We start from the raw sequence: 12,119 nt of genomic DNA, 5'->3' as shown, positions 1-12,119 counted from the left end.
TGGACAGTACTTATCTAGAATATATTGCCATTTAATAAATATAGGCTATAAGTTCTTCCCTAAAGGAAATATAAACTGCTTATTTTTAATTAGACTTACCCATCATGGTGGTGGTGATGGTGGTGGTGGTGGTGGTGATGCTGTGGACCAATAAACTGCCGACAATTAAATAATTCATTCCCAATAGTCTCCCCAAGAAAGTCCCCAGTGCGTGTAATACAAGATTCCTGAGATTCTTGTGCTATATGAGCAGCATTCATTTCCCCTGAAATATCATGTTCTGGATCTTCAGAGTGTGAACAGGCATCTAGCATTCGTATTCGATTATCTACAGATGGCATTGATTCAGTGTTAAAAACCAGGTCCTTTCCTGTTCCACTGCTTGTCCCACTTCTTTCTGATGGGCCTTGGGAATCCCCTAGGCAAATGCCTGCTTGACTTTCTAACTTCCTGTTCCGAGGATCTGTACCACAACTGTTTTTAGGAGGATTATGACCACGATCATCATCTTCATCTTCTTCTTTAAGGGCTTCAATATCTGCAATGTCTTCTGACTGTACCTCACTGCCAGGGCTCCCAGCTGACTGGCTTGCATGGCTAGAATTCACCTCATTGCTAGATCCATCACTATGCCCACTACTGCTACCAGGACCACTGCTTCCATCTTCACCACTGTTGGCAGTTTCATCAGAACTTCCCTGCATGGACTCCTGTATTTAGAAACAGATTTAAATAAATACTAAATTAGTAAGAAAAAAGTTGATGACATCAACACACTATACTTTTTAAAAGGCTGCCAGTTTCGATATATTCCTTCGAACAATATAAAATGGAATTAAAAACTCTAAGGAAATTGAAAGACCTGAATTAGTACTTGACAGTAAGGAAAGGCCTGAATATGGATCATGTTTATATTTCCAGTTCAAAGGATAAACATGGCAGAACCCCTAAAATCCAAAAATTGCTTTGGGGCTGGGGAGCCATTTTCGTACCTCTGTGTCTGAAAGTCGCTGTTGCACATGTTTGGTTCTATTAATAAGTTGCTCGTCCATTTCAATGTCACTGCCTCCACTTTGATGGGTATCACTGTTATCACTGCTTTGAGGACTAGCTGCAGGTGACCCTATATTAAACAGATTTTTTATTATTACTTCTAATTTGTATTATATTAACATGGACCAGAATGACATAGTCCTTTGATTCTTTGATTTACAAAAGCTTTATGCTAAGTATCCAAAATATAATCTGGAAATAAATTAACATTTGCCAATTATTTCTAAAGAGGATACACATGATTTCAATTATAAGTCAAGATACTAATGGTGTAAACAGAAAGTAAGATGGATAACTAAGGGTTTTCATCTCTTGCTCAAAATAACTCCTGCTCTATATGACTCTGATATAACACATTACATAAAATCAATTAACTCTAGATGATCATCAAAACAAAACTAAAGTCATTTGCCATGCATTTCTAAGACTCAACTTACAAGGTGATGGAACTGCTCTTCTGAGCTCTTCTTCCTCTGAAGGAAAAAGAACAACAACAAAAAAAAAAAAAAAAAAAAAAAACAGGAGGGAAATACTCTAAGTGACTGAGCTGCTTTGGGACAGCATATCATTTGTTTTTATTATACAATCAAGATACAGGTAGGGAAATGATGTGCAATAATGTTGAGTCCCACCACCTGCAGTAGTAGTTGTAGGTGCCTGCACAGAAAAGCCTAAGAAAACAGTAGTATATGATATCAGGAGACAAAAATTGGGGTAAGGTTGATTAAGCTTAGAAAGCCGTGGAAAGCTATACATGTAAAAGAACACTTAAAACACCTGAATCAAAAAATTTTGAAGTAGAAAACAGAACTGTATTATGATGTTCTGTTCTCAAAATTATTTCTAAAACAAACCATGCTGTTTGATTTTTACCAAAAGCTCCAAAGCTTTTATGAAGAAATTGATTTTTTTAAAGGAAAGGACGCAAATAAAAAAATCCTGTAACTACTAAACTTTGTGATTGTTCTTTACTTGAAGGATAAACCAAAAACATGAGTTAATCCCAATTTATTAACCCTTTCATGAATACAACAGCTCCTATCCCAAACTTTTTTTGAAATTAATATTGAACCAAACTTAGCAGAATGAACTTCAAATTTAAGTTACAAACTTTGGACAACTTTCTCCAAAAAGTACATTGTATTTTACTAACCTTTCTTATTTCCAATGGGAAGATTAGTATTTAATAAAGATGCAAAAGAACTCTGTTTTGATAGCTGAGCTTTAGCTGCCAATGCATTATTCCATAATGCTTTAATTAACATTGATGCCAAGTACAATGTCTTAAAAAAAAAAAACGTTGAAATTAGAGGTTTTAGGCAACATAACAAGTTTAATATTATTTTGCCTAATGGAAATGCCAATAGTAATAAACTATAACTTCAATTATCTGAATCAGAAATAAGTTTTCACTTTACAAAAACAAACCCTACCATTATGTTTTTTTTTTTTTTAAATAATTATTTTTTATTGAAGGGTAGTTGACGCACAGTATTACATTACATTAGTTTCAAGTGTACAACACAGTGGTAGAACATTTATATACATAATTCTAGGTTCCAGCTATCACCCTACCAAGCTGTTACAATATCTTGACTATATTCCTTATGCTATACATTACATCCCGGTTACTTATTTATTTTACCATTGGAAGTCTGTCCTTTTTTTTTTTTTTTTTTTTTGTGAGGGCATCTCTCATATTTATTGATCAAATGGTTGTTAACGACAATAAAATTCTGTATAGGGGAGTCAATGCTCAATGCACAATCATTAATCCACCCCAAGCCTAATTTTCGTCAGTATCCAATCTTCTGAGGCATAACAAACAAGTTCTTACATGTAGAACAAATTCTTACATAATGAATAAGTTACACAGTGAACAGTACAAGGGCAGTCATCACAGAAACTTTTGGTTTTGCTCATGCATTATGAACTCTAAACAGTCTACCATTATGTTTTGAATGAATTACCTGTTCAGTATGAACACTTGGCTCAAGAGCTGAAACCAAATTAAGGAGATGTCTAAGTGGTACTGGATCCAAATTCTTGATAAGTGAAGGAAATAAATCATGTATATACCGACTACAATGTTTCAACTAGAAAATAAAGGTAGACAATAGTAAAAAATAATTATAGTACATAAATAACAGATATAAAAAAACTACATACTTTTAAAAGTGGCCAGTACACTATTATTTTTTAATATATTGGTTAATGCTAATTACCAAAATCATAAATGGCAGTGCATAAAATTATGAAAATAAAATTCCACATAAGCAGAACTTTAACCTATCTGAACACACCGTAAGTTTGATTTCTAGCCATAAGAAGGAAGCCCACAATAAATGCAATTTCTGTAATCTAAGTATGAAGAGGATTCCAATTAAATTTTTGTACATATGATTAATGCAAAAACAAGTTAATTACTAAACTTAGACATAAGCAATTACAAATAAAATGAAATCACAAGTAGGGGAGAAAACTAAATCAAATATTATTTTAAGTGTGTAACAGTTCTCATATTAAATGGTTATAAGGTATCTATAAAACACATTCATTTTGCTAGAGTACACAACAGAAATTTCCTTGCAATAGAGGTCTACATAATAATAACCAGGAAACAGGATACCTCCTTTGTTAAACTGAACAGAACTAGGTATATATGAGGAAAAGGACATTTACAAAGATAGATAGGAATACTAAATATTACAATGTCATGTAAAGTACATGTTTTTTACAGCCATGAAGCTGCTATTAAATCAAAAACACAGCAACAGATATGACTAGACAGTAATTCCCAATTTAAGGGCTCCACACGTAAAAAGCTAAGGTATCCTATTATCTTCAATACATAAAAAGTCTATATGAAAATGCAGATTTTTCTATTCCAAAACACTGACTGGACTTTCTCAGGCATAAATCACAGGAACCTCTCTATTGCATTGTATCCCCTATCAGAGAAAATATGCACAAACTGATTTTGACACAGAAGGAAAAATAAAAGTAATAACTTTCAAAGAATTCCTCTCGTCAGGGTGACTTCTTACAAGCTACACTTTTACTTCAACACTACTAGCTATCCATTAAAAAAAAAAAACAACTGCAGTATATCAACACCAAAAATATCATTTGATATAGGAGTGAATCATTAATTACAAGCTTACTGCATTTATAGGTCTTAACCAAGAATGTTAATTTTAATACAGTATTAATTAACATTATAACTAGACTGTAAGTTTATGCTTGCTTTTTGCCAACAATTAGATTATACTTTTCCTAACTAAACATAATAAAAACATAGCACATAATAAATTTGACTTGCTGCCTATATAATCATTAATAGAATGGAATTTCATTAACAGATTTAATTTTCATAATCAAATATCTAATCAGTTATCTTTAAGTGGCAAACCCTCCAGAGATATCAGTAATCCTGTAACTGAAGCCAAAAAAAAAAAAAAAAGGCTCTTTTAGATGTGCCCAGATTAAAGTAAATTCATACAGTACAGGAAAAAAAAAATTATTAAGACTGCATTGCTTGATAAGAAGAAAACAAATCCTACCATTTACAACAACATGGACGGAGCCAGAGGGTATTACATTCAGTGAAATAAGGCACGTGGAGAAAGACAAGTACCAAATGATTTCACTCATTTGTTGAGTATAACAACAAAGCAAAACTGAAGGAACAAAACAGCAGCAGACTCACAGACTCCAAGACGGGACCAGTTGTTACCAAAGGGAAGGGGGTGGGGCAGATAGGTGGGGAAGGAGGGAGAAGAGGATTAAGGAGTATTATGATCAGCATATATCATGTAGGGGGTTCACAGGGAAGATAGCACATAGAAGACAAGTAGTGACTCTACAACATCTTACTACACTGATGGGCAGTGACTGCAAAGGGTGTGGGGGGGACTTGATAATGTGGGTGAATGTAGTAACCACAATGTTGCTCATGTGAAACCTTCATAAGATTGTATATCAATGATACCTTAACAAAAACAAACAATCAAAAACTGCATGGCTTGAGTTTCTCATAAAGATGGCAGTGTGGAGCTGGTTCAGACCTTCTCTTCACTAGTTGTCAAAAAAAGAGAAAAAGGATGTCAGGAAGGCAGCAAAGTAGGAAGTACCAGGAATCCATCTCTGTACCTAGAGAGCAATTATAGTGGCAGAAATTGTCTGATGTAACTATTTTGAAACTCTAGGCTCAATATGAACTCTTGTATCTCCACACTTCCAAGGGAAAGCTTGGCTGATAAACTGCTGTATTATCAGCCAAATTTAGCCTTCAGTATGACAGCAGCTACCCATTCCCCACTCCCTGACCCTGTGGTAGGCAGCTGGGGGGACACTGTTATTTAATTCTGGTACTGCTTGCTGGAGCCAGGCTGGGCAATAAAGATCTTGTCCTCCAAGTAACAGGTTTCTGTGTTCTGTATGGACTGCTACATCTGACTGGTAAGGGACAGGCACAGAAGACTGGCTGCCACTGTGTCAACCCAAATCATCTATATTGACTACTCACAGATTTAAACAGCCAACCAGGTTTTTCTGGACACTGAATAACAGATGTGTGTGTAGGGGAAGTTAAAAAGGCACTGCACATTCCCAGGAAAAGACACAGGCTCAGAAAATACCTGAGAAGACCAAAAGCTTTCATATTAGGCTGATCCCCAGCACCGAAACACCCTACATTGTAACAATCCAAACAAGAAAGAAGACAAAGAAACAAAACCCCACAAAATACAAAAAAATTTCAGCAAAACAAATATACTAAAGGAAGCCCACCAGGCAGACTCACCAGACAAAGATCTTAAAACACCAACCTTAAAGATGTTCAAAAACCTAAGGGAAACAAAGGACGAAAGAGGAGTGCCTGATGAGAATTCTCTAAAATGAGAATATCATTAAAGAGACAAAATTATGAAAAGGAGCTATAAAGAATTTCAAAAGCTGAAAATAAAATAACTGAAATGAGAACTCTATTACAGGGGTCAAAAGCAGTATTACAGGGTCAAAAGCAGATCTGAGCAAGCAGAAACATCAGCAAACCTGAAAATAGGATAATTAAAATTACTGATTATAAGAAACAGAAAAAGAAAAAAAGAATGAACTGAAGTGATAGCATCTAAGGGACCTGTAGGACACCATCAAAGGTATCAACATGTTCACTGGGGGAAATTCCAGAAAGAAAGGGACACACAGTATATTTGAAGCAACAATGACTAAAAAGTCCCAGTTTGATGATGGACATAATCTACACTGTCAAGAAGTTCTACAAACTCCTAAGTAGGATAAAGTCAAAGAGATCCACTCCAAGCCATATTATAATCAAATGAACAAAAGCCAAAGACACTAAAATTATCCTGAAAGCAGAAAAAAATGAGTTACTCACTACATACAAAGGATGCGCAATACGATTATCGGTCAACTTGCTGTCAGAAACCTTGGAAACCAGAAAAGGTCAATATATTCAAAGAGTGAAAGAAAAAACTTTCAACCGGTAATTCTTTCATTGGCAAAACTGTCCCAAAAGGGAGAAATTAATACATTTCCGGATAACAGTTGAACATGTTCACTACAACTAGATTTTCCCTGCAAGAAATACTAAAGAAGTCCTTCTGAACAAAATGAAAGGAAACTACATAGTAGGGAAGAAATTAAGATCTCTGATAAAGGTAAATACATAGGTAACTATAAAAGCAAGTATTATTGTAGTTTTCATCTGCGATTCCACAATCCCACCTTTTATCTGCTTCATGATTTAAAGACAAATGCAGGAAGAATTATTAATCTACATAACTGGGCACACACATGTCAAGTTGTAATTTATAATAATATCAACAAAAATAAGGGGAATACAGCTGTATTGGAGCATAGTTTTGGTATGCTATTTAAGTTGGCAGAAATTCAAATTACATTTTTAGAGCCTCAAGATGTTAAATGTAATTCCCATGTTAAACACATAATATCTATAGAATATACAAAAAAGAAATGGGAAGGGAATCAACATATTTTACTACCAAGAAAAACAAAAAAGGAGGCAGTAATGAAGGAAATAACGGGGGAAAAACACTCCACAACATAAAAAACATGGCCGAAATCTTAGGGTAATTACTTTAAATATAAATGTTTTGAACTTTCCAACGAAAAGTTGCAGATTTGCAGAATGGTTAAAAAAAAACATTAATACAACCTTATACGCTGTCCAGAAAAAACTCATTTTAAATCTAGACAAAAATAAGTTAAAAGTGAAAGTGTGGAAAAGGATATTCCAAGCAATAAGCAAAAGAGAGCTGAGCTGACCATAATAAAACCAAGTAAGACTTTAGATTTTGAAAAGGTTGCTGGAAAAAAATAGAATTACCATATGATCCAACAATCCCAATCCTGAGTATATATCCAAAGAATTAAAAGTGAGATTTCAAAGGAATATTTGTCGACCCAAGTTCATTGTAGCATTATTTGCAGCAGTCAAGAATGGAAGGAGAGCAAACGTCCACTGACTAATGTATAAACACAAGGTGGTATAAACATTCAGTGGGATGTAATTCAGCCTTACAAGAAAGGAAATCTTGTCACATGCTACAAAACAGGTGAATCTTGAGGAAATTATGTGCAGTGAAATAAGCTAGTCCCCAAAGGACAAATATATGATTCCACTATTAGGAGATCTATAGAGCAGTCAAAATGATGGAAAACAGTAAAATGGTAGCTACCAGGAACTGTGAGGATGCAGTACAGAGTAGTTGCTCAATGGGTATAAACTTCCAGTTTTGGAAGATGAAAAAAGATTGTGGAGATCTTTTATAGAACAGTATGGGTATAGTTAAAACTATTTGAACTTAAAAACGATTCAGAGGCTAAATTTTATGTGGGTTTTTTACCCACCCACAGTTAAAATTTTTAAAGAAAGGTTAACAAAGTGAAACCATTTATTAATAAAAGTTTCAATACAGAAAGAAGATGTAACAACTATAAACATTATGAAGCAAAAGTTGACAGAACTGAAGGGAGTAATAGAAAGTTCTGAATAATAGCTGCAGATGTCAATACCCCACTTTAAATAATGGACAGAAAAACTAGACAGAAGTAAGGAAACAGCAAACTTGTGCAGCACAATAAACCAATCAGACTTAACAGACATAAAGCAAACACTCCACACAACAGCAAATGCACATCTGAATCAGATGACATATAAGTCCCTTCTGAATCCGAGGGTATTTGACTTCTGTCATTGAGACATGAACATCTATCCAAAAAAAGCTATTAGTGCCAGGTTAAGATAAGATTATTATCCCAATGAGTTACACTCATTTATGCAAAAGTTCTTCAAATTTGGAAAGCATTTAAAACTGAATTCCAATAGAGTGGAAAGAGGCTGAAGTTTATTTTTTTGACATCCTGTGACTGAAAGATTTACAGTGGATGAGTGTGGAGACAAAAATGCTAAGAGGGTAACAAAATCAAACCAGAAGAGTACATAACCTTAAATAGTAGTGATTTAAATGTCAAAATATTTATTGTAACTTTATATACTAGTTTTTATATTTACCGAAAAATACACACATGTAAAAATTTTAAAGTTTACATAAGCATAGACAATAAAAAAGAAGTCTCCCACTATCCCAAAAGCAAACCTGTTAAAACTTTGTGTATTTTTCCAAAACAGTTCCAGGCATTCACAAGTAGAGAGACAACATGTGTATGCATCCTCTTTTTATAGTTTTTCAGCACACAATGGGAGAATACACCATGTGCTTGCATTTTCCCTTAATACAAGATCTATTAACCTACTTTATTTAATAAATATTTAATAAATATTACATGGATTTCCCAAAACTTACTTAATCTTTAAGTAACTGATATTCCTGATCTGCTAGTACAGTCAATGCTATAGTGAACATCTTCATATTCATGTATTTACAGGGTAAATTAACAGAAATTGCTGTATTGGTCACCAGAAAGTTTATGCCACACTCTGATCACTTTGCGTATTATTAAACATTATGCAAATAAACACATTAACATTCTGTTATGTTATTTGAACTTAATTTAATTATAAACAAAGGAAAGCATTTTTCAAATATTTATAAACACTCTTCCTTTTCTATCAGTTTCCCGTTTGTCACCTCTGTCATTTTCATCTATTTTCTTCTTGGATTCCAGAGTGAGCACTGTGATGCAAACAGTGCAAAGAGCAGCACCAAATCCAATTACTACTGGGTGAATCATCTGTGTGAGTATTTCAAGTGAGCAAAGTGACCTCAAAAAGATACTCCATAGAGGAGAAAAAAAACTCAGGCAGGACTCTGTATGAAACCAACCAACCCTGGACACTTTGAACTCGGTTGTATTTGGTGCTCAAATTAAAAACACTCAAAATGTAAAAATTTCTGATCATTCCAAATCTGTGGTAAACTCAAAACTGAAGTAGTAGTAACAAACCACAGAAACAGCCAATTAAAATAAACCTTAAAATACTGATTTTGTTAAACAATCTTGTATGAATAATTGAAGTTATTGCCAACTGTATCACAGATTATGCCACTATTTTTAAATCATTCCATTAGGTTACTTCAAATTTTTGCTATGATAAAGAGCTACAAGTTTAAACAGATAATAATATCAACTGTAAATTTGGTAAGTTTCAGTTTAGATAAAGAGTAATGTTTCACTATTCCTAGTTTTATCTGTATTAATTAACATAATTGTTCTCATATTTTACTTGTCTTTCTGTGGACAAAATAAAATTAAAAATCTAAGAAGAGTAAGAAAAGTTCCCTTTACTCTGAAACAAGAATTGCTTCCTTAATATGTTAAAATGGTAGTGATATATAAAGATATAATATTAAATACAGGAAATTGTTTTAAAGGTACTGAAAAATTACAACAACCAATCTAAGAACTGAGTAAGGTATCAAAGCATACATAACAATAAAAAATTTGAAGATGCTTATATATATACTTTATGTATTTACGTGATAATCATTAACTATAATAGAAAAAAGTAGAAAATTTATGAAAATAGTTAATAATGGGAAAAATGGCTATTATAATAGCTATTAATACATAGTCAAAATTCCTAAGAATAAGCATAACATGGAATAAAATTTATATACAAATAACTTCGAAATGCTTAATGATACAAAAGAAAACATGTTTTAAATAGGAAGATGGAACTTCAATTCTCAAATTAATCATTATAATAAAACAACAATATTTTTGAAGAATAAGTCAATATTAAAACTTCCATGGAAAAATTGAGACAGAAAAATTCTCTAAGAAACACAGGAGGAAGAACCTGACCTGCCAGGTATTTAAAAATATTAGAAAGACACATGGAAAGAAAGTAAAGACAGTATAAACCCTTTCTTGATAGGCCAGACAATAAATATTTTAAGAATCCAAGTGGTAAGGTCTCTGTTACAAGTACCATACTCTGCCACTATAGTATGAAAACAGCCACAGGCAATATGTAAAAGGATGGGCAAGGCTATGCTGCACAAGAATTCCATTTACAAAATGAGGTGGCCAGTTGTATTTGGTGTTCTTGGATTTTCAGCGTTAAGTTTACCTATCCCTAACTAAATGTATCAATTGGTCACTTCATGAAGTCCAGAAATTGACCCAGCTTAAATAACTGATGCAGTGTCTCAAATCAGTGAGGAAAGAAGAGCTACTCAACAAATGGACCAGAGTCAACTACAGAACAAAAATGGGGGTGAGGGGGTGAGGGAATTATATACCTGTGGGAAACTTTGAATCAAGAAAAATTCCATTGGGATCAAAGATTAAAATATAAAATTGAAACAGAAAACATACAGGAACTAAAGGGTAATTTTCTTATAATCTTAGAATGGAGAAGCCATTTCAAACCATTAGCAAAATCCACAGGCCATAAAAAAAATTCAGTCACAAGTTTGAAACTATAAACTTGAAGCTCAAGAGCAAAAGAAGCAAAGGAGAAGACATTAATTTAGAATAGACCTATAACTTATAAAACAGACAAAAGTCCAATTTCATTGATATATAAAGATTTCCTTAAAGCAACTGATAAATGCAAAGAACATAAACAGACATTCCCAAAAAAGCAAACAAAAATGGCTTTTAAACACAAAATTTGCAACCTGAGTCAGATAAACAAAATGCAGATTTAAAACATCACTTTTCACCAATCGAGTTAGCAAATATCAAGATTATTAAGGACACCCTGTATCAGGGACGATAAGGGAAAAGTGGCATATCACACCCATTATGTACAAGTAAACCACATGGATACTTTAACCTAACAATTCTATTTATAAGTAGGAATTTATCCTACACAACAATTTTGCACATGGGTGAAATGACATTGTTTACAGAAGATGTCTTTAGAAAAGATTGGGGGAAAAATAATAGTCATAATGCCTATGAATGAGAATTGGTTAAATAAATTATGGTACATTCATATACTGGCATACTGTGCAACTTTAAAAGTGTTTTATATATTGACATATGCAATGATCTCTGGGAGAAGTTGTTAAGCGAAAAAAAGCTAAATCTATTTAGTATGAGATGTGTGGAAAAAAAGGACAAGTGAAGAAAAATATTTAAAATTAGCTTTTCATATAGTAAATCTATGATAAATCTGAGAGATTAAGAACTGCAAACCTAGGATACAGGAAAGGAGGGGGAAAATGTATAACATGTCCTTTTATATTTACTTGCTGGATTTTGAACCATGTGGGTATTTGCCTATTCAATAATTTAAAGAAAAAAGAAAATACCAATAAAACATTCAAGAAAGAAAGAATGGTTAACATATGAAATTAATAGGAAAGCAGCTCTTAATAAACCAAAATGGTTTTGTAAAGAACCAACTGACTGGCTATCACTTCCTTCAGTTTTACCAGTATGTACTAAAGACATGGACTCTGAAGCCACACTTCATAGATTTTACTCCCAACTTTCTCCATGTCTTGGTTTCTTTAGCTACAAAATGGGGATGATAACAAAACCTACCTTATAGCAGAGTAAAAGCACTTAAACACGTAATACGAAAGCACTTACTAAACATGAGC

At 33.3% G+C, this 12,119-nt stretch overlaps 1 protein-coding gene across 7 annotated transcripts in view; it reads right to left on the bottom strand.

Annotated features, from left to right (window-relative positions):
• USP34 (ubiquitin specific peptidase 34) overlaps positions 1-12,119 on the bottom strand; it is a 289,427-nt gene that overhangs the window by 136,826 nt on the left and 140,482 nt on the right. For all 7 annotated transcript variants that reach the window (XR_008995834.1, XM_057497160.1, XM_057497164.1 and 4 more), the window contains 4 exons: positions 3,024-3,149; positions 2,207-2,336; positions 993-1,123; positions 100-710 (listed from right to left, as the gene is read on the bottom strand). Coding sequence is in view for 6 of the 7 variants with exons in the window: in XM_057497160.1 (XP_057353143.1) it covers positions 100-710; positions 993-1,123; positions 2,207-2,336; positions 3,024-3,149 (998 nt within the window). In the remaining variant the exon portion in view is untranslated. The remainder of the gene's footprint in view (positions 1-99; positions 711-992; positions 1,124-2,206; positions 2,337-3,023; positions 3,150-12,119) is intronic.

The sequence above is a fragment of the Manis pentadactyla genome, chromosome 2 (assembly GCF_030020395.1).
Source record: "Manis pentadactyla isolate mManPen7 chromosome 2, mManPen7.hap1, whole genome shotgun sequence".
Classification (NCBI taxonomy): Eukaryota; Metazoa; Chordata; class Mammalia; order Pholidota; family Manidae; genus Manis; species Manis pentadactyla.
The sequence above is the reverse complement of the archived record's forward strand: the minus strand, read 5'-3'. Positions and strand labels throughout refer to the sequence as shown.